Source organism: Microtus ochrogaster, chromosome 16 (assembly GCF_000317375.1).
Source record: "Microtus ochrogaster isolate Prairie Vole_2 chromosome 16, MicOch1.0, whole genome shotgun sequence".
Taxonomy (NCBI): Eukaryota; Metazoa; Chordata; class Mammalia; order Rodentia; family Cricetidae; genus Microtus; species Microtus ochrogaster.
This window is the reverse complement of record NC_022018.1, coordinates 46,046,499-46,070,483: the sequence shown is the minus strand read 5'-3', so window position 1 is coordinate 46,070,483 and position 23,985 is coordinate 46,046,499. Positions and strand designations below refer to the sequence as shown.

Sequence of the window (23,985 nt, the reverse complement as noted above, 5' to 3'; positions counted from 1 at the left end):
GGCACAGTGCTCATCCACAGCTTAGCTCTCCCTAGCTCCAGCTATTTGTGAGTAACCACACTTGAAAACTTTACATAGGAAACTCTAGAAATAAACAATTCATAAGTTCAAGTGACTTTTATGATAATGCCTTGCTATAAGGACTCTATTTTGTTGTTGGTTGACCTTCATCAGAGAATGTAGACAAAGGGGGCAGGAATCACAGCAAACAAGGGACTCAGCACTGTGCACTGGGCCTGGATGGACAACCACTGCCCAGACCCTATAATACACACTAGCTTCCCAGCATCCCCAGCATTTCATGCCTATCCTGGTCATCCACCCAAATGCACCTGCTGCTTTCCAATCTTTCCCAGAATGAAATCATTTCGTATCAGAGCCTTGGTGATCAGTCCAAAATTCTAATCCAATATGCCACCTTCCTACCAAGAACAGAGTCTGTGGAATGCTCTGGGGAGAGGAACAAGAAAGAGCGCTGTGGCCTTGATAAAATGGCACTTTGCTATTTGCATTTTCCAAGTTTATTTTCTGTATCTCTGTTGCTTCTCTGACTTCAGTCCATCTCCCACCTTCATTTCCATTTCCCGTTCTTTCCCCCTTGTGTTATACTTCTCACACATCTGCGGGTCTTTCTCTTGTTGTCGGCATTGTTGTTTCCTTGAGGAACACTGAGTGAGTCCCTGTGGAAGGAGCCAGGTCTGCGCTTGCTTTTTCTTTTATCTGTTTTTACAGAGGCTACGCTTGCAAAGCTAGAGAAAAGCATAAGCGGATAAAGAGCCACACACTCTCTCTTTGAGTCAACCTATAACATTTGTTATAAAAATACTGAGGCGTGTGGTTATGAAGTTAACTGTAGCTGCCCGATCACTGGCCCAGAAGCTGAGTGAGCACATAAGATCTGCTATTCTACAGTCCTCGGGGGTGCTGGCCCAGTGTAGTTCAGGCCACACACACATCCTTATCTTAGTTACTCTTCTTAAAAAAGGAAGCTATAGTAATAAACACATTTTGCAAAATGTAAAAGAATCTAAAGCAAGTGGAATTTTTCAAACATTTTCATTTCTATACAACCAGACACACCTGCTAGGCAAACAGGAGAGCACTGTGTCATGTGATGGGTAGCGACTTGCCTCGTGCTAAGCAGAGTGGCTCTTCAGCTAACAGTCACCAGCACTCTGCTGAATGATACGCTGCAAACCACACACACTGCACCTTGTAATGAACTGCTTCCTAAAATTCACGTCATGTTCACGACCTAACTCTCTAATTTAATTACCAGCTTGACAGATACTCAGTGGCGCCCTTAAAAATGAGGAGGAGGGGCTGCAATGAGCGTTCAGCAGTTACGAGCACTGGCTGCTCTTTTCTGGAACCTATATGGCAATTCACAACGGTTTGTAACTCCAGTTCCAAGGAATATATCATCCTTTTCTGGTTTCTGTTGGCACTACATACATGTCAAACATACAAACATACACACCGGCAAAACACACACACCAAATTAAAAACTGAAAAAAAAAAAAAGAAAACTTGTAAGGAGTTTTTGCCTCCTGTATTTCACACAAAGCTCGGGGTATTATACTCTAAGACAGTGAGGATAGATTAGTTAAAGACACTTACTTTACATGGAAGTGCCATGAAGGTTTCATTCCTATCATTATCCAGCTCATCTGTACTGATGGGTGAAATTTGTCATTTTTAAATCCAAAACTACTGACAAGCTTGATAATATGATATCTTTACAAATATAGCACAGATAATTAAATCAATAGTAATTTTCCTATAACCCAAGATCAGTGCATTATATTTTATATATGAGAACAGAACATGAACCTGATTTTCCAAGTTGGAATCAGCGGTACAGTGCACATGGGAAGTATCTGTACAGTGCACAGGAGAAGTATCTGTGCAGTGCACATGGGAAGTATCTGTGCAGTGCACAGGAGAAGTATCTGTGCAGTGCACATGGGAAGTATCTATGCAGTGCACAGGAGAAGTATCTGTGCAGTGCACAGGAGAAGTATCTGTGCAGTGCACATGGGAAGTATCTGGGCAATGTACACAGGAAGTTGGATAGACTCTTTTCCATAACAGTGTCACCATCTGTTGCTCTTTTATCCTGGCAGTGTCTCTGGCAGCAGACTAACACACAAACCACGTCTGTGGCAGTGCAGGTGTCGACAACTGGGCAAGCACTGGGTAAAGACCTGAGGGTTCCCTTAGGGTTCAGAGTGGTTCCTTTCTTGTAAGCTTTCAAAGACTCCGATAGAATGCTGATACAAAATAAACACTTAATGAAATGAAGGAACTAACAACTTTATAAGAAACATGGATGATTTTGGGGGTGTCTAACATTAAGAGAATAGGATTTACAACATTGTTATTTAAAGTAAATTTTCATTAAACATGCTCACTAAAATTCATTTTTCCTAATAATTACTTGTAAACCTAAAGACCACACTTTCCAGTAATATATAGACATATTTTAGCTTCAGTATGATACTAAAATGGAAAAGCAGGCCCACCTTTTGAAAGTACTTTGGAGTCCAGATGTTTATCTAAGAAATTGCCCTAGTCTTCTTATTATGAATATGAGTATTCACTATGTAAATTGCTAATGTCCTTCTGGTTTAAAATACTCAAACTGGGTTTTTCAAGTGTTTTTACTAAGCATACTTTCCCAAGAATGGTTAAAACATTTCCATCTTACCATGAACTATATTAAAATTATATGTTTTAATTTAATGGTATCTGTCCAGCTTTTCCATTATGCCACCCAAATGTCTGTCCTACATGAAGACTTTGTCATTCTTGTTGATAAAATATGCTCTAATTATCTTAATTACTATGCTCAGCATACTTATTAAGGAGAACACCATTATAACTTGTCTTTATAACATGAGCACTGGCATTAAAGTACACTCTTGGGTCAGATTAGTTGTCACCTTTAAACACATAGGATGTGTCTGGAAATGCGCTCGCACTGTAAAGGTCTTAAAGCAGCACAGAGTGTTGGGCCATGGGGAAGAAAACTCTTGTTTTCTTATCTACAATTACTGGAATCCAGGGTCAAGTCTCCTATTCTCTGGTTGGTTGTCACCTCCAAGATATGCAACCTTGTCTCAAGTTTCCTAATAACAGAAGAATATTCCAGTACATAAATTCCGGCCATGTTAAAAACCAACCAACCAACCTCCTATTTGTCAACCAGCTCTGCATGCTGTCCAGTTCCTGCCACCGTTCCCCATCTTTGTCCACTCACACTAACCACCTACTCCTGCCAGCCCTATTGTTTGCTCACATACAGAAAGATGCTTTATGGACACTATTTTTAAAATAAAACTTCTGTAGCTGCACTCAAGTGTCAGAAAGAAAGCAGTTCTGCTGAAAGGATTGCGGGGTCTATTGAGAAAGAACAACATGAAGGAAAAATACAGATAGAAACTGACCCAAGAAAATCCATCTTTCCTATACCCATGTCTGGATCTTCACTATAACTTTTCTGTTTGTTTGTTTCTCTGTTTTGTATGCACGAATGCTGTGAGAGTGGAAGTCAGAAGTCAGCTGTGGAGTTAGTTCTTCCTTCCACCACGTGGGTTCTGACCTTAAGGCCTCACACTTGGCAGCGATGCTTTCAACAGAAAATAAAGGCATAAAAGGGAGTTCAGTTTATAATATCAAAAATTTGAATAAAAATTTCCCCAATGAAAGAAAAGAAGGAAAAAGACAGTAAGAATTAAACATAATGAACCAATGAAAATGAAATCATACATTTAAAAAAACAACAACAACTTGGAAATTGAAACACTGAAAAGGAGAAAGCCACACACAATCCTCTGGAGATGTCAGGAAAGGATTAGTAAATAAAACTGCATTCCTGGAAAACTAGAGCCATCACTACAGAACCAGCAGCAGCATAAGAGATGCTGTGGATTAATCTTGGCCGACAAATTTAATAGTTAAGAGAGCAGCAATAAATCCTAAGAAAATACAGCTTCTTAGGACTGGCTAACATGGTAGAAAAATACTCTGCCCCACTGTTTGAAAAATTGGAATGTTTCCAGAATCCACAACAAAGAATCATCTAAGTATTAAATACCACCTCCTACAAACACACACACACATTCCCCCACAACCATACCCCCCCACCCCACATAAACCCCTACCCTCCCACATATACCCCCCACACCATCTCCACATACCCTACATATACCCCTACCACCCCACACCCCCCACACCATCCCCACACACGCCACATATACTTCTACCCCACACACCCACACACCTGCAGACCCCACAACCCCCACAACCCCCACACACCCTTACACAAACAGAAACATACAGCCACCAGATCACTTTCCTAAACCAGAACTAACTCCCAGACAAAATCTTGCAGGGAAAGCAAACTTTAAAAAGTATAGACCACTATAGCTCTATAAAGCCTAGAACTCTTCAGTAAGATATTTTTAAAATTGAATCTAGCAACATCTTTTTTATTCAGTCTCTGTAGAGACTATCAAAAATTGCCAACATCGACTATATTGCAAGTTGTCTGTCACTGCAGGGTACTGGGAAACGCTTTCAATTAGCAATAATTGCACCTCGGATAAACCTCATTGGCCAAGACACCGCCACTGCGCAAAGCACCAGCAGCGTGTTTTAAAAGAGTAAACATCTAATAAATGCAAGTCAGATTTAAACAACACAACAAAAGAATAAAAACCATGGATTTTCTCTATAGTTTCTGTTTTATGAAGGGCTGTTTTTAGACAGCAAGTCATCCAACAGTGAGATATGGGGATTTCTTTAAACAGCAAGGGAAGACTACGTCACCACTTTGACATTTATTGATTTATTATTATTGTGTGGGTGGCTGTGCTATGGTATGCCTGTAGCAGTCGGAGAACGGCTCTGTGGAATCCGGTCATTTCCTGTCACTTCTCTGTGGGTTCTGGGGACTCAGTGCAGGTCACCAGACTTGCACTGTGGCTCAGCAACCGCTGTCATTTGCTGAGTCACCTCACTGACCTAAACACTACAATTTTGTCATCATTTTATTTAATGCAAGTGAATAAGGCAAAGAAGAAAAAAATAGCAGTGGTGTAAAATGCAAAAATAAAACTTTGATTATTCCCAACCAGTATGACAAAACATATCACTATAAAAATTTATCAGAATAAGAAATAATTCAAGTGGATGATTAGATAGAAATCTATCTATAGTTATTCAGCATTTTATTTTCCAGCAAGAACTAAAAAATAATTTTTAGTAAAACAGAATTAAATAAATATCCCAATTAACTAAAAAAAAAAGTTAAATTTGTGGCCAGGGATACTGCTCTGTGATATGAAATTCCATGAAGGGGGCAAAACTAAGAATATAAAGTTCCCCCAAACCTAAAATGTACTCATAAATGAGATCTTTATGAAGGAAGTGTAAGACATTAACAGCCAACAAATCCCCCAAACTGTCCCCATATTTATGAGCAGGAGCCAGTTGGCAAAGATGCCGAGTTTGCTTCTTCTAACTAAAAAAAAAAAAAAAAAAAAAAAAAATCCAAAATGACTTACTTATACATAATATGAAAATTTAAACAGTTGTGTGAAAACCTTCTTTCTACTCTCAAAGCACTCTGAACAAAACTTGAAAGTCCCCACCGCTGTTCACGGCCCCCACACACTTCAGTATCCACACATACAGACAAACAGAACAGAAAATCTAATGAACCCAGGTATATATCAAAATTGAAGAGTCACAAAAAGAGAAGATTCAATAAATGTTTCCCAGACTACAATACAGACATTTGCACTTCCATGTTTATTACAGCACTTTCCAGAACAGCTATGGAAGTGACGGAATTGGGTAAAGAGAAGTGAACAAGGAAATGCAGTATACACATAGTGGGAAACCATTCGACAAGAAGAACTGGATTTGTAATTTCCTCACCAGATTAGGGGGATCACAGTGCTAAGTGAAGTAAGCCAGGCACAGAAAGGCAATTACTGTATGTCATTACTCAAACGTGCAATCTAAAGAGACACGTCATAGACATGGAGAAATGAGCGTGGCTTGAGGCTGTAAAGCTACAGTGAAGAGCAGCAGAAGGCTCTGGTGTGCTGCCGCCTACAGGGTAAGGCAGCTGCAGATGGCAATGCACCTTTGCCCAACTGATTAAATATTACATATATCAACAAAACATAAGATACCCCAACAATGTGACACTTAGGAAATTAATTCAACTAATTAAAAAAAAATCTTTAAAATAATGAAAAAGAAAAATATCAGCAATGGTTACTCATTTGAAAAAATGAATTGGAAAACTATATGTAAAATGATTAAGCGGGTTTTAAAGTATTTTTACATTTATTCATCTGTGGGGGAGGCGCGGACAATTTGTGGGAATCCGTTCTCTCCTTCCCTCCACCATATGGGTTGTGAGGCTCGAACTCGGGCCATCAGACTTGGCACTCAGTGCCTTTACCTGCTGAGCCAAATCACAGCTGCTTAAATGTATTTTTAAAAATCAACTCTGAAGAGTATTTTTAATTTGAAATGTAGAAGTCTCTTAGAAGAAAATATGGGGGGCAGGGGAATTAGATCTTGTGGTAGGGAAGATGTGTCTTACTAGAAACAAAACACCCAAATGAGAAAGCTGGGTGTTTGTGCAGGCCTAAAGTCCCAGAGTGTGCAAGGGGGTGGGATTGGACGGGACTGAAGAAGGGACAGCAATGAGTCAAGAATTATGTGTATTCAAAGGCAAAAGTTCATGCCTGTGATCCTGGCACCTGAGAGGCAGAGACAACACTGCCTGGTGAATCTGAAGCTAGATTTGGCTACAGAGTAAGATAGAAAAGATGGAGGAACAGAGAGACTGAAGGAGGGAGGAAAGGGAGGGGAGGAAGGGGGAAGGGAAAAGGAGGGGAATGAAACTCCAGACAAAATCATAAATGATGGAATAAAGTTGAGGAGTTATCACCCAATATACTCTGATAAAGAGAGGGAGCTGGGTATCCTGGAAGCGTGCAGACAGCACTGGAGAGCAAGCACTGCAGCAGGCAGAACACACGTGCAGGAAGATATGCCTGATGTCAGCATTCAGTTTCCCAGGACACCAGTGTGGCCAGCGCTGCTTCCTGATGTTAAGCGCCTATCTAACTATAACCTGGTTCACTAAGTAAAAAGCCCAAACAGAACTTGGCTGCTCTGGGCTCACACCACCGGGTTATTGGTGAAGGGCAACTAAGGAATAGGTCATCAAATAAATCAGATGAGTTCAGGTTTTTCCTTTAAGCTTAGTCATCAAAGAAGAAAAAAAGAAAGAAAAAGAAAAATAGAAAGGAAGGAAGGAAGAAAAAAAGAAAGAGTGTTTAACATCCATTACATCCATTCAAATTAGAAACAGTGCTACGAGCTGGGAAGAGGGTCACCATACTGTCCATGTGTTACAGACGTGTGACAATACCATAGAACATGATTTTAAAGCAAAGTATTAAAGCTGATCCAAGAAACAGCACACAACCAAACGAAGTGTGCAGATCCAGGCCTGAACACTGGGAGCCCAGCAGGAGGTCAAACTGGTCACAGAACCGAATCCAGCACCAACACAAAACTTCTAAGCAAAGAAATAGGACACACCCCTCCTAAGGGATCTATTGCTACGTTCCACTACCATGTAGGAGAGAGAAGTTTATGTAAATCCTATCTGACGAATGCTGTGAAGCACAGTGACGGGAAGAACAAGTAGACTTAATTTACAGCTAATTTAAATGTTATGCTTAGAAACAATTCCCTTCTCATTTGATCACGTGAATATCTCTGTTGTTCGGCTGTAGGCACATATTAAATATAATCTCTTTGGATTCTGCTTTATTGTCAGGTGGGAAATAAGGATCCAATTACGTTCTCCTCCAAATGATTTAAAAAACAGGAGCAGACAGCACCCGAGGAGGGCACAAGGACATCATGGGGACGGCACGAGTGTCGCACTCGCACACCCACCACCAAGCTAAAGTCAAAATAAATTGAAGTTGCTTAGATTTTATCCATAAGGAGATAAAAAGAAAAAAATAAGTATATTAGCATAATTTAAGTCATTTCTTTAACCGACTGGTTTATGACTGACAAAGTCAGGTACCCTTCTCTTTTTTTTTAAGACTTATTTATTTTCATGTGCATCGATGTTTTGCCTGCAGGTATATTTGTGTGGGGATGCCAGATCCCTTGGAACTGGAGTTACAGACAGTTGTGAGCTGCCATGTGGGTGCTGGCAATTGAACCCGGATACTCTGGAAGAGCAGTTAGTGCTCTTAACCCATGAACCATCCCTCCAGCCCAATTTAAGACACTTTTAAATTCTACTGGTTTATGACTGGCAAAATCAGGGTCTATATTGACATATTTACCCTTCCTTAATATATTAAAAAAATAGAAAACCTTGTAATTTGGTCACCGAGCAGGTCTTTGTTGGGTTGGTCCTGAAAGAGCTGCAGCTACACTGCTCCCACTAGGCGTCAGTTAGTGACGCATCCCAGCTAGAACCGACCACAGTGGTGTGAGCAGGAGGGACAACCCATGGTCAGGGACGAACCATGGGCTCTTTGATGGACACAAAGCATTTTAGAACCATTTGCCATGTCGATCAAAACAAACAAACAAAACAGCTTTTCATGTCACATAATTCACAGACAAAGTGACATCACGATGCCTTGCCATCGCTAGAACCAGGTAGCTCATGCTCATATGGCCTCCTTTCATGGAAGAAGTGGTTTCCTTTATGAAAAATATATAAGCCACCAAGAAATGAGACCTTAGTGCTGCTCTTACAGGAAGACTTCTCACACTGAAGGAGAGGAACTGGTGTTCTTACTTCCAGGTGGAAGGGAAGCTGTTTTCTTTCCCTTGCTCAGAACTTCTGTGTGAAAAACCAAAGCCAGCAGCGAAGAGAAGGAACTGCCCTCATTCATTATTCACGCGGGGTCTGCCCAGAGCCACCTGTCAACCAGAGCTGCCCAATTATGCCAAGGCACACTGCCCAGCTTCTTTCCTCCCTGTTCTTGGCATTTAGTTCACGTTTGTGAGAACTTTTTGGTCTGGAGAAAAGCAGGCAACACACGTGACATTCGTTCTTCTGCTTGGAGCAGCTCTCCCCAGCCCTGGCTATGAGCAGAGATGGCTGTAGCAGCATCTGAAGGGGCCTCTCCTAACCTCACTAGATACCACAGTATGGCAACGAGGGCAAAGGTGGTCAGGAACCTTTCAAGGTAACAGCATGGTTGTGGCAATGTGTATCCTTTCTAGTCTGGCTTTTATGCAAGAATCACCAAGGGTCAGATTCCTGTTGGAGTTATAATGGAACAGAAATGGGGTGGTGTAGTGAGCTGCGTGGAATCACAACTGATGGAGATGTATAATCAACTCCTATGGCTAAGGCCTGACCTATGCTATGATCACGCAATGATTATCAGCTGCCTGCATATGCGTGGGCCTATGGGCAGTGCCCACCTGGCAATCCGGGATTGGCAGCCCATGCCTACTTAAGGGCTGGGAGAGGTTTGCCCGGGGGGAGAGAAAAAAGGAGGAGAGAGGTCAATGGAAAGAGAGGAGAGAGAGGAAAAAAGGAGGGAAGAGAGAGGTCAAAAAGAGAGAGAGAAAGAGAAGGAGAAGGAGATTGCTGTGAATAAAGTCCTGAAAACTGCTGCAAGAAGAGCTCCGGGTGTTGCGCTTTTCCTTGCTGGTCGAGGGTGGACGCGACGGGAAGGGGGAGGGGGGCGAGGATTAAGGAGGACACTAATGCTGCCGCAACACCACATATGAACAGGCACAACGCTGCACCAAGAAATGGGGACTGAGAGATTACAAAACTCTTTTCTCTGAAATTGCCTAGTCGGTATTCAGTCTAGACATAAAAGAAGGAAAAACAAAAAGAAAAAGAAAGGAAAAGAAAGAAAAGAAAGGGAGGGGAAAAGGAAGAAAAGAAAAAAAAAGAAAGGCTTCCATTGGGGTCCTATTTGGCTAAATTATCTGTCAACTAGTTTACTCAAATTAGAAAATATAATAAGGAAATGTAAACATTAAATCATGAAAATGAATACTAAGAGAACCTCACTCTCCCTAACATCAGAGAAGCACCACCATCTCTCTAAGAGATAGTGCTGGGACGGACACATCCACCACTGACCATGCAGTTCTCACGTCCTACAGGCTCACCACTACCTCACTAACAGTGCTGGGACACATGTCACCATTGCCCATGCAGCTCTCATGTCCTGCAGGTTCTAGTACATAAAAAAACAAGATATTTTCTGCCATGAGACCAATATTTGCATATTGTTTTGATTTTTTTAAAATTTATTTATTATGTATACAACATTCTGCCTCCGTGTATGCCCGCACACCAGAAGAGGGCGCCAAATCTCATTACAGATGGTTGTGAGTCACCATATGGTTGCTGGGAATTGAACTCCGGATCTTTGGAAGAGCAGCCAGTGCTCTTAACCGCTGAGCCATCTCTCCAGCCCCCTTGTTTCCATTTTTAACACTGATTAAAGCCACCATATAACCAGAGCAACATAAATGCAATGCAGTGACCTCGCTTACTCCCACTTCTTAAGCACATTTGCCTAAAGAAATCCTTCTCAATTCTTTCCAATCCAATAAGTGTGTTTATACATATACATATCCACATATATGAGGCCACTGTCCTGACTTGATCATTTTTACAAAAACTAGGACTTTGTATGCTATATTATAGGTTTATTTTTTATTTAACAAAGTCAGCACTATCCTTTGAAATAAGTAACATTTTGTTAAAAATCTGCATGATCTTCTCTAGTCAAACATGTCCTCTTACACATATTCAATTGCTCTTCAACTTCAGACAGTTTGAAATGTCCCTGACTTCTGCCATTGCACTGGAACACACATGAGAGTCATGGTGTCCACACTGTCTACTACATGGCAGGGTCCAGCAGTGCTCTCAAAGCCACTGCATCTGTTCCTCACATTCCCAGCATCAGGACACGGGGAGAAGAGAAACTGAGACTGCCCAAGTCCACACACATCAGCACCAACTTCCGGAAGAAAGGCTTCAATTCTGAGAGGTCCATGTGGGCATCTCTGCAAGAACCGAGTCCACACAGGACTGGTTTCTTCTTACCTTTTTTGGAAACTTCTGCCCCATTAAGTTCTTTTTGTGCTTCTTCAATTTTGTCTGGGGGAAATAAAAAATAAAAAGCATACATCAATCATAACAAATAAAGAATAAATATGGCCAAAACAACACATTGCTTACAAGCACCGACAGACATCTAACACAATAAATGAATTTATTTGTGAAAAAATTTACCCTTAAAATAGAACAGACCCTTCAAATAGGACATTCCCTTCAAATCTGCAACTTTAATCAATTTGTCGATAAAAGAGCTTCTTTTAACTAATGTCTCCATAATACAAATTATTTCATTTTTCTTTATTCATTCATCCATTTACTCATTTAATAGACAGGTCTCATGTAGCCCAGGCTAGCCTCAAACTTGATAGCCTTGAACTTGTGATCCTCCTGTTTCTACCTCATAAGTGCTGTGATTTCCAGTACTCACCTCCACACCTATTTTACCTAGGGTTTTATGCATGACAGGTAAGCAAGCACTCTGAGATAGACCCCGCTTCTTACTGCACTCCATATACTCAACTGTATAACTACTAAGTATTTTTGCAGATTAAAAAGTATATCTAAAAATAATAATTTCCTTACATATGAAGTGTACACACCTGGATCTGTTAAAAACAGATGCTCACTAGATTAGGATCAGTATGACTACCCCAGATGGTGGTGTGATTAGATACAACCTGAGTGTCCCCCAAGGGTTTCTGTGTTATAAGGTTGGTCTTTAGTGGTACTGTGTTAAAAGGTCCTGGAAAGTTAAAAAGTGGGAATACTTAGTATGTGGGAGGGGGGGTTGTCTTTAGGAGATGGAGAATTACCTCAGAGGGACTGAGGGAACTCTCATGGGACCTGAGTCAGTTCCTGAAAGAGATACTGTAAAGCAAAGCCTGGGCACTCCCTAGCCTCTCTGACTTGTCTTGCAGAGAGCTCTGCCTTTTGTATGTGAGCCCACCATGAAGAGACCCACCAAGATGCGCTCTACCAAGAAGCACTCTATCATGAGGTGTTCCACCAAGAAGGCTCCATCATAAAGTGCTCCACCATGACATGTTCCACCAAGATGCTCTCCCCCATGAGGGGCTCCACCATGAAGGGCTCCACTGTGAGGGGCTCCACCATGAAGGGCTCCACTGTGAGGGGCTCCACCGTGTGCTGATTTGGTTGAAGCCAAACTAGTTCTTGCAAAGCCAGCATTATACTATTCAGAATTTTAGTCTCCATAATAGTGAAATAATAAACCTTGTTCACTTAGGAAGCATCAGCCTGAAATATTTCATCATAGTAACAGAAAGTGAACTAACCTAATACCAAGACTTAAAACAAACATGAGACAGAGGTAATGAAAAACTGAAGAGCACTGTCTGTGCTTGATGATGCCATAGCATATCAAAAGGTAAGAGGATGTATCAAAGAGATGGCATATGAAAAAAGATCATGGAACTACTGAATAAGCACAAGGCTCGAAAAGGCAGGTATAGAAAAAACATCTGGGCCAGGCAGAGCTGCACCCAGAAGTAAAAAGAGCTGGAGTAGGTAGGCCTGGAAAAGTAACTCAGTGGTAAAGTATTTGCCACATGCACAAGGCCCTGGGTTCAGTCCCCACCACTGCAAAAGCAAACAAATGAACTTGGATGCTGTTTCTGGACAGGGAAGGAAGAGAAAGTGTGTCCCTGGGGTCTGCTGTTCACCAGTCTGTGGCTCTAGGCAAACCAGGTTTTATGAATATATCCAAGTTCAGTTTTGGGTAACAATTGATGTGAATTTTGTAAGACTATACACATTTGATGGTGGCGACGGTGGTGGTAATTCGTTCAAGTACAGCATCAGTTCCAGTGCTTAGTATAAAAGGCACACAATTCCCAGGATACTGGCTCCTGTACTTAGTTGAGCATGGTGAACAACCATGTAACATTTTAAGTATCTCATCAAAGTATAATTTAGACAAATGTTCTACAGTGTTGTGCCAAGGATACGACAGCCTCTGCCCTCTGCCACTGCCACACCACTGGTCCCAGAACAGTCTCCAACACTAACCCCATCACAGCTGGCCAGGGAAGACTCAGGCTCAGGGACCATGTTCTAAATAAACCAAAGAAGCAGACATCACAGGGCTCCTTGGCCTCTGCTGCAGCTTCCCCTACCCACTCCTGTCAGAATGACAAAGCTCAAATCTTCTTCAATACTGAGCAAACTTCTTACAATCACTCACTGGCCATCCAGTCACAGCAGGGCCACAGAAGGAAGGAGGGAAGCTAGTGTGAGCTGCAGGCCTCGCACGACTGTCCCATCCTGAGCAACTAAGGAAAACGCATCCTCTAAAGCCTTGTCCTGTTTGCTTCCTGCTAGTTATCAGACTCAGAATGGAACTGAAGGGAGCTTTGGAGACTTGTGAAATAGGGGAACTGTTCTTGGTTTACAGATCAGAGTTATCTGTCATGAACGATGAGCTGAAAGTGAAAGCTGGCCAGGCACACACACACACACACACACACACACACACACAGAGGCACTCACACACACAGGCACAGACACGCAGATGCAGACACACACACATACACAGGCACACAGACTCAGACACACACAGGCACACACAGACACAGTCTCTAACTCCTCTCTCTCTCTCTCTCTCTCTCTCTCAATGCAAAATATGGGGAGCTTGGAGTTGGAGCTCGTTTAATGCATGCAAGATCCTACACATATCCCAAGCACAAGAAGAAAGGACTTGGAGAATTTTCCACAAACAAATGATAAATATTTGGGGAAATAGGTATTTTTAGCCTGATCTTGAACATTACACAATGGTCACATATCTAAAAACATCATGTTGCCTCACAAATGCATAATTAATATAGTTTTGTGTAACAGCTAAAATTAAAAATAAACAAATTTAAGAATTGTGTGAAAAAGTAGAACCAGAATTAATAATTATTATTTTCTAAAAAAAAAAAAAAAAGAGAGAGAGAAAGAAAGAAAGAAAGAAAGAAAGAAAGAAAGAAAGAAAGAAAGAAAAGGAGGCAAGGCTGAAATCTGTATAAATACAAGTGACAAAAGAATAAAGGCCATTTTTAACAAAATAAAGCATTAAATACATTGCTAATACTCAAGCTATAAATAAATAAATCATGTGACTTAAACACACAGCCCTTGAGAAACATAAAAACCTGGTTTTTTAACCAAAGAACTATTATTACTCTGCCAGCAGTTCATCTAAACCTTAGTAATAAATAATAATGTGTGTATATTATATGTATTCACTGTAGAAATGGCTGGGGTGTCTAGAGTTTGTGCATACATAATTTGACATTATTGAAAAAAAGGAACTTTTATTAATAGACTAACTGTAGCTCAAAGCAACAAAAACTTATGATTTAACAAATACTTAAAGACTGGTTATTTAAGATACTGAGGCTGGCCACATCTATGTGGTTATTTAAGATACTAAGGCTGGCCACATCTGTGTGGTTATTTAGGATACCGAGGCTGGCCACATCTGTGTGCATTTCATATAATTCCTTACAAAAATGACCTTGGCATCAGAACATAAAACACCAGTTTTCACTTTTCAATTGCCTTTATCTTGATAACAATGCTCCACAAATTTGGGGCCTGACTTAGAACTGCATTTGGTGCAGTAAGCATTGCCTGCAGCCGCAGTTCAATAAACAGGTGAGCAACATCTTCAATTGGCAAGCTAGGCAAGCTTTTGCTGCTGTCAGTTTTCACAGAAAACCCTCTTTATATTTAACCTGTGCTTTACAAGGCTCCTTATAACATGATGCATTTTTAAAACAATCTCTGAAATTTCAGATTGTGGACATGTATTCTGTGTTTGTAGATTATACAAGATAATTTGTAGATATTTAATGGAATATATATTTTCACTATGACTCAGAGAAAGAAGCAGTTCTACAATTCTATCCACAGAGAGAGAGGGGGGGGGGGGCACAATAATAACAGCAAACATTTCCTCATCTCTCTCCTTTGCATCCTTTAGTACTGAAAATGAAGTCATGCCCCAGGACATCTGCTTCGGGACTGACTGCTGGGTGTCAAGCTAAAGCTTGATGCCATGATGAAAGAAGCATCTGCCACCGCATCTGACCACACCCTCACCAAGCCAATTGATGAAACTTAGAACCACAAAGGAGACAAACTCTGGGCAAGTCTGTGATAGGCTTTCCTGGGGTGGGAAGACCCAGTCTGCAGGTGGGCAGCATCAGCGTATGGACTAGTGTCATCACAGACTTAATTTAAAAAAGAAAAATTCTTTGTCTCTGTTTCCTGACAACAGACACAGTGTCGCCAATGGTCCTGCCACTCCCAGCCATGATGGCCTGTGGCCATCCTCAACCATGAGACAAAACAAACTTTTCTTCCCATCAGCTGCTACTGTCAGGGTTCGATCACAATCTGGAGAAGAACACAACTCATGCGGTCTCCAGCAGTAACATCTGACTGCGGTCTTTACGCGGGAAAAGAGGGTAATGAAGGATTGGAAAGACAGGGCCTTCAGTTCTGAGACAGCCCCCAGCCTGACCTCCCCACCACCGTGGATCCAGACTTAAAGTGCACAGAGTGGCACATTTGGGGGTTGCTGCATGATGGCTCAATTTTGTCCACACCAGTTCTAATGTTGAGCCTCTTGCTACTAGCGTTGGCTCTAAACCCTAATGTACTCTCCCATAAATTAGTAAAATGTTAAAAAGTAGAACCCAATAAACTGTAGAAAGGCGCCTGTTTTCTGCCATTGACTGAAAAAGAAGAGGGAAGAGCAATGTGGACACTGTTTTTACTACTACTGGATACAGCATGGCTCCTGCTTCCTCTCGTCATCTGTCAAAACACACCCTGATACCATCTGCAGACTGCCACAGCTACTTCAGCAACACCAGACAGACATGGGTAACATCAAATGCCAAGGCACACCAACCATTTGCACGTTCTCCTCAGCAGAAAGAGCAAGCATAGCCTTTGCTAACCCCTAACCTAGTACCTGCCTTTATAAGCTACCTCTCTTAACTTACAAGTGCCATAGCTCCACAGCCTCAGGACTGACCTGTGTCTGTAGGGAAGACAGAGAACCAGCTATGGGAACACTGAAAATGCAATTCTAGACTGCTGATGTTATGAACCACAGAACAGTGAAATACGCGAGAAAAACCACAAATCCACCTCTGTGTGAACAAATGTGACAAACTGGAAAAACCCAGAGAACATTGTGGTAGTTATCAAAATGGACACAGCAAGAAGAAAGCTTGACCAGGTGGCATCAGAGAAAATCAGAATGACAGAGAACTGACTTTTCTAAGGTTCTAGGCCTAGGGACTTTTGATAACAGATTCTTTCAAAATAAATAAATAAATAAATAAATAAAAACCATTTTCTAAAGAATTCCAAAAGAGAAGAATCACAGGTGCTCTGAGCCACTAGACATGCCCAACTGCTATATAATTTCATACTAACAACAGGATAAGGAGGATAAAAGGTAACTCACGTAATATCAAGAGTTCCTGATTAAATCACATCTGTCTTTACTCATAACAAAAGCCTCAGTACTGAATAGAAACGAGTATACAACATCACAGTAACCGAACACTCTTAACAGATACAGCCAGAGAAATGAGTCCATAAGATGTCCGTTCAACCCAAAGCCCTTCAGAAAGTCTATCTGGAGGCTCCCAGCCCACACCCTTACTCCAGGGCAACTTCCCTCACTCTACTGTCAGGTCTTCCTTGCTCATTTCCTCATTGAACTACAGCTATTAAACACAGTACAGAGACACTAAGCCACTAGACCCTCCCGTCACAACTGTGTAACATGAAGTACTGCTACAATGCTTACCATAGCACATGTGTTAACAATGACATGAGGGAGGGCTCACGTGTGTAACAGGAGACGAGCCATCGTTTAGCTTCTTGAAAATACTTACGGAAGATACTCAAGACGTGTTCTGTAGAGGAAGATGCTGTACTACAAAGACAAACATCAACTTAGGTATCAATGAGCAGGCAGGCTCGCCACACATACACACCACGACACACACATCTGAGAGTAGCGCATTAATGTTTTCATATTACTATTTATAATTTCTTCAACTATTAAATTATCTATAATGAGTAGGAATACAAAAATAAAAACTTAAATTGAATAGAAATGAATCCTAACAATGTGCTAAATTACAATGGTCATAGATCCTAAATTACAAATTTATAGATCAATTGAAAAATTGCAGGATAATTTCTAAAATGTAGCAATACCCATGTTGGGCAGCCCTAATCTCAAAATACAAAGTGCTACAAACCTTGAAACATCAGTGCCCAAATATCAAGTTTTAGGAGCATTTTAAATATCTTTATTCAGATTTCAGACTGCTCAGCTTGTAAAGTTGATGAAAATATCCAAATATCCCCAACTTCAGATGTCTCCTGGTCCTCATCATTTTGGATAAAGGATATTTAATTATTATCCATGGTTCAATATATCCAGAATATATTTATTTGTTCCTGTATACCAGAGTACAGGGCTGCATGCAAGAACCTGAGAGACATGAATATACACGTCCTATACTGTGGAAAGTGACAATGTCCACAGGTAAAGGCGTTCATGCTGGGGAGCATCAAAGGCTGGCAAAGAGGCAGAAAGCAAACATTCTTCTGGAGGAGGGCAAGCAAAGCAGTTTGGACATATAAATCTAGAAAGTAAATGGAAAGAAACTGAATTCAGAGAATCCTTAGAGAAATGGTGGTTAAGACAATACAGAATTCCTGCATGCAGAAACAGAACTCTTTAGGACACAATCTGACCACAAGATCTTAGAAACCATGGCTATACTTTAATAATGACCCCTTCAGGAAAAAAAGAAAAGAAAAAAAAACTAACCAAGGCTAGAAAAGGAGAAAAACGAGGGCTTTTTATTCAGAGCATTTTATGACAGAAAAAAAACTGAAAAACTAAGTGCCACTGCAATACAGTAAGTGCTCAGTGAATATCTACTGAATGCATAAATAGTTAAACAATGGCTAATTGCTACCTCCCAATGACACAATACTGCAGAACCATCTTGCAGGCTTCTAGAATACCTAACTGAATCTGACACTTTAGTAGTGCACATTTTAAAAACTTTGGAAAATTGTTTTGATGGGTAACCTACACTTCAGCTAAGAATTATTGGCAAGAGAAAAGTGCCCTCAACTTTCAAAGAATAAATAAGAGAAAAAAAAAATCAAGGCAGAGGTAGCAAGGGAATGGTCAGAAAAAGTAGAAGAATCTGAAAGGATTTTGTACACAGACATCAACAGGGGGGTAGTTCGATGCCAAACTTGTAGAGATGCACAGTTGGATGGCACAGCTGAAGAGACCAGGAAGGGTGCTTCCCAAAGCATGTGGGAGACCAGGGAGCATGGAAGGTTCTAGTTGGGGGACGGGGCACAAGATCGCTAATGAAAGCTGGCAAGGCAGAAATGTCAAACCACAGAGCGGAAGGGGGTAAGGGCTGACAAGAAACACAGGCTCAATGGGAGGTTGTTTAGCTCCTGTCCTGCCAAGATGTTTTTGGAGGGCCACGGGGAGAATGCAGGCAGAGTGAAGGTGTGAGAAAGGACAGGAGAAAGGAGGGCGAATTTCAAGAGTGAAAGCAAGAGCCCAGACAGTGTGCTCAAAGAGAAAACACATGAGATTTAAAGAGAGACGGCAAGAACCCAGCCAGTGTGCTCAAACTGAAAACACCTGAGCTACTCTCTCTGCGAGGCCCCTTGAAGGATGGAGGGCAGGCAAGTGTTGGAAAGAAAAGCCCACTACAGGAAGAAGTTCCCATTCAACTGCCTCATTGTAAGAGTCTACAAGGAGAAGGACCTAGGGTGTGGTGCAAGGGTCTTAGAGGCGATGAAAACAAGACCAATCACTGATGAGAACGAAGAGCTAAGAGATTCTAAGGACATAAAAGCACTGGGTCTCAGATCCAGGGCTCTGCAACTGGGAAGTTAATGAATGTTTGCTGGCTCCAGTCTGCGGTAATGCCATTTAGGTCGGACACAGCTTAGTCCCTGAGGAGCACTAGAGATAAATGAAGAGAGTGTTCTGTCCATCAAGGACAAAGAATTCAGTGACGCCAAGTTACCAGGTTCCATGACTACCACTTGTACATGATGGGCAAGGAAGGAAAGAAGGAGATGTGGACCTCTGGGGCAGGAAGTTAAGAAGCAGGTGGGCCGGCGGCATGAGGACTCCAGAGATCTGGGGTCTGAAGAGTTGTTAATTTCTAGTGAAGTCTCGAAGGCTTTATGAACATGGAGGGCTATGAACGAAGTAGAGACGGGCTGAGGGAACACAAATATGCTATTCCCGTGTCAAAAACAAAGAGAGCCACAGAACAGAAAAGAAGATCCCTTGTGGCACACACTGCACTGAAGTTTCTTATCAGAAATGCCACACCAGACTCTGTCAGTTCACCACACCCTTCACCAAGTCTGCCTTAGAGCTGGCACTAAGGAAACCCTGAAATAATATGAGAGAAAAGCAGACATGGGCTCCATGCGCTTTCAAACTTACCACAAGTTACATGTACGGCCTGACAGGTAAAAATGCACACAGACACACAACACACACTCTGGTAAGCCATCTGGTTTTGCTCCCTGAAAAATACCTAATTATTCCAGTGGAGACTGCAGTCGCTCTCTCCACTTGCTGGCCTTGATCAGCAGGAAATAGGAGGCCATTGAGATTAAACTGTCCTATTAACAGTGGGTGGGGAAGACAGTTTTAAATTTTTTCATTATTTATTTACTATATTAGTATATTATTATTTGATGCAAGATCTCACTATGTAGACCAGGCTGGCCTGAAGTTTCTACACTTCTACCTCAGTTCCTCAAGAACTGAGATTACAGATGAAGGGACCCTAGCCCACTGGAGCATGTGGCTCTGGCAGGCCTTGCCCTTCTCCCCCATTCCCTCTGCCTTGCTAAAAACTTAGCCCCCAAGGTCTAGTCCCTTATTTGGCCACTTCCCCCTCCTAAGGCTGACCACCAAGGTCCAGCAATCAGAAGCCCCATTTGGTTCACCTAATTAACATGCCCAATTAAAATCAAACCCCTCAACCTAACATGGGGTTTCCCCCTTTACCTTTATTTTATTTATTTATTTATTTATTTATTAAAGATTTCTGTCTCTTCCCCACCACGGCCTCCCATATCCCTCCCCCTACCCCAATCAACTCCCCCTCTCTCATCAGCTGGAAGAGCAGACCCGGTTTCCTGCCCTGTGGGGAGTCCAAGGACCTCCCACCTCCTTCCAGGTCTAGTAAGGTGAACATCTAAACAGCCTAGGTCTGATCTCCAAAATATATAAAGAACTCAAGAAACTAAACCATAAAAGGCTAATCAACCCAATTATAAAATGGGGCACTGAGCTGAACAGAGAATTCTCAAGAGAAGAAGTTCAAATGGCCAAAAGACACTTCAGGTCATGCTCAACTTCCTTAGGGATCAGGGAAATGCAAATCAAGACAACATTAAGATCCCATCTTACACCTGTCAGAATGGCTAAAATAAAAAACACCAAAGATAGCCTTTGCTGGAGAGGCTGTGGAGAAAGGGGTTCACTCATCCATTGCTGGTGGGAATGCAAACTTGTGCAACCACTTTGGAAAGCAGTGTTTCGGTTTCTCAGGAAATTCGGTATCAACCCCTTTACCTTTATAAACCACCATTTGCCTATGTGCCACACCTGTCTCCTCTCTCATCAGACGCAGTCCTTTGTCCCTCTGGGGACAAATACCCCTGCCCCCTTTCCCTTGTCCCCTTCCCCTTCCCCCTCATCTTCTATCTCCTTTAGGCCACATCCTAGGCCATTCTAACACAGACCTTTTCTCCTCTTAAAAAGCACACCTGCAAGGTGATTTGCTGCTGTTTTCTGCCTGAGTCAGAAAGCAGCCATTTAACTTTTTTTCCCTGCTTAATAAAGGATCTCTCAGGAAAGGGAGAATTAGGGTTTGACCGAAGGAGTATAATCATTATCCGTAGCACAGGGTGCTGAGGCCACTGAAATCTGGAGGGGAGAACGGTAGCACAAAGTCATTGGCGAGGCTTCCTAGGGGAGTCGAGGTTACTAGGGATCAGTGTTTGACTAGCAAATATGCCAGAGGCTGCGGGCACTCCAGTCCTGGGGCTGGTAAAGTCAACTTGTATGCACTAATAAATCCATAAAAAATAAAATAAAATAAAGGATCTCTCAGTGAAAATAGGTGTTTGGGTATGGTTTGTACCTAATCCATGGTCTTGGAGGAAGCGCCCACTGTTTCGGGCTGGGATCCTCCTTCAACAGTCATGTGTTATCACACTGGCAAGGAGTTCCAGCACCTTTTACCCCACAGAAGATCCTGAGAAGACAAGGGACTTCTTAGGGCTAAGCATGCACTTTCTAGGTGTAAGAGCTGGGCCAGCTTCCCCCAACCCAGCTGTCTGGGTGTCACAGGAGCCCAGAGGAGGAGCTATGCCAGCAGGCTGAGCCTTCCTGCCACTGTTCCAGGCTCTGGTTTGCTAACTCTTTACAGCATCCCTGAAACATGGCACCAGTACCGTACATTCGAGTCACTTGATATTACTGTCCTATAAGCTATCTTGATGCCAAGGCTGCATCCTGTATCAATGAAACCAGCGTTTTAAAATATTTCTTGGGCGATTCCAACATGTGCCAATCTTAGAAAGTAAGTCTCTAAATTACAGGTATTGTAGGAAAGTCTTATCAGCTGGTTCTTGTCATTGTCATCAGGGGCAGGGATGGTGGCTGCATCAGCCATCTGCATTATCAGTGCTAACACCGAGGCCAGGGGATACTCAGGGAGATGGAGGAGGCTCCACAAGAACCTAAAACCTAAGGAGCGCCAATTAAATTAAAACACAAAGCTACACATTCTCAATAAGGTTACACCAAGACACAGACTCAGTAGTTCTCACTAGTGTCAGCCCTATGATAGTCATTTTGTAGTTGAAAACACAATGCCTTCTTAAAAAATGCAAAACAATCAGCTGTCGCATAAAGACACTGAAAACTGATGTGTTTTCCATTGTATGCTTCCACCGGTTTCTCAATAATCAAGAGCACTCTGCCCACTGTGCAATGGGCAGGGTTAGAGTCTGACAACACCCATTTTCGCTTTCACTGCTAAGGATCTTTGATGCAGCAAATGAAAGGAGTAGTCATGGTAACTACAGTGGACGGGAAAGAAATACGAAGCCAGACCATCCTTACTGTGACCACTAATGCCGGGGTCCATTGAACATGGGTTCCTAAGCTAGTCAGGAATGGATTCCAACAGGTATGTGGCCATTTCTGTGAGCGCAGGCACACTCATAGATGCCTACACGTATGTACACACACACACACACACACACACACACACACCCACCTCTAAGGATGCAGAGACTCAAGAAGTATGGACTTCACTAAACAAAGCTGACAATATGATGTTCTGGCTTTTCTGGACGGCTGGTTGTATGCTTCATTTCTTGAAAATGCCCCAGAATCAAAGATAAAAGACTAAGATAAAGATCTGTTTGCTTAGGCTAAAATACAGAAACTTAGGTTTGTGTACCTGGGTGGCCAGCCAACAGACTGCCTATGGTCAAAGTTCCTGGCTGTTGTGCAATATTTTCACCAAGATCCGAACATCCCATGCCAGGCGGAGGAAGCTCCCTAAGCAGGAAGGTAAACAACTCAGCATGGCTTCAGGAGTCCCTGAAACTGATCAGATTCTCTAGGCCCCTCCCTGCCAAAGTAAGCAATAATGTCAAGTCCCCCTCAGAAAAGAGAAATCCGAGCTTCAAAGACAACTAACTCTCAGCCAACCCAAGCTGTAAAGACTACTCTCAGACCAGACCAGCTGCCTGAAACTAGCGGAAACCAAGTGAGCGGGCTGAAAGAGGTTTAGGCCAACTCAAGCTGCCGAGCTGCCTGCAGTGTGCTCCAGGTTCCCAGCTTTGTGGGCTGTCACCCATGTTGCTGTGGGCTCAGGTGAAGCAGCTGTCTGAGTCATATCTGTTCTTGTAAGTACCCCCTTACTCACATTTCTCTAAGTAACCGCAATAAAACTCACTGGCTCACTAAGTTGGACTCTGGTGGTACCTGCACTCTGCTCTGCCATGGGACCCCTATCTGGGATGAGTACCGTGTATGTTGCATCTTCCCAGGAAGTTTTGTAGCACACACTCCTGCTCTCCTTGACCCAGCCTCCGGCCATGCCCAGGGCCTTTGCCACAAACTCTCCATGGGGAGCAGGCGCTCGCATCCTGCTGACTACCTGTCCCACAAGCCAGGTAAGCCATATTTGGGTATCTCGGGGTTTTTGCTCATTTTGTTAGGACAAGACAAGGCTGACTGATCTGCTGGGGTGGAGTGGGGGGGCAGAGGCTCTTACAGAAGGAGTCATGGAAAATGGGGAGAACGAGTCTGATAACTACAAGAGTAACACTGGGAACTCTTTGACATTTTCTTAATCTTTAAATCATAATATGCCAACGGAGTCGAGGCTTTATTAACATCTTTTCATACCCCTCCTCCAGGTATTGAGTCTTAAGCTAGTTAGCAATTACAACCATCTTGTAAATGTGACATGTGTGCACTTCCTCATCACACCAAACTGTATCCTAGTCTCTCTTAATCCCCCCAGCATGGGGAGCCCTCAGTTGAGGGGTGTATCAGCATGGGGAGCCCTCAGTTGAGGGGTGTATCAGCATGGGGAGCCCTCAGTTGAGGGGTGTACCAGCATGGGGAGCCCTCAGTTGAGGGGTGTACCAGCATGGGGAGCCCTCAGTTGAGGGGTGTA

The 23,985-nt window shown here is 42.4% G+C and overlaps 1 protein-coding gene, 1 long non-coding RNA gene and 1 other non-coding gene across 5 annotated transcripts in view; 1 reads left to right on the top strand and 2 right to left on the bottom strand.

The window, feature by feature from the left end:
• Hivep1 (human immunodeficiency virus type I enhancer binding protein 1) overlaps positions 1–23,985 on the bottom strand; it is a 144,093-nt gene that overhangs the window by 47,397 nt on the left and 72,711 nt on the right. For all 3 annotated transcript variants that reach the window (XM_026782950.1, XM_005355085.3, XM_026782949.1), the window contains exon 3: positions 11,156–11,209. In XM_026782950.1, coding sequence (XP_026638751.1) covers positions 11,156–11,209 — 54 coding nt within the window. The remainder of the gene's footprint in view (positions 1–11,155; positions 11,210–23,985) is intronic.
• LOC113456896 lies at positions 4,502–4,646 on the bottom strand. Its single transcript, XR_003377623.1, has one exon. It is a non-coding gene; the product is annotated as a U4 spliceosomal RNA (small nuclear RNA).
• On the top strand, positions 9,150–16,496 carry LOC113456812. Its single transcript, XR_003377545.1, has 3 exons — positions 9,150–9,260; positions 12,088–12,557; positions 15,159–16,496. It is a non-coding gene; the product is annotated as an uncharacterized LOC113456812 (long non-coding RNA).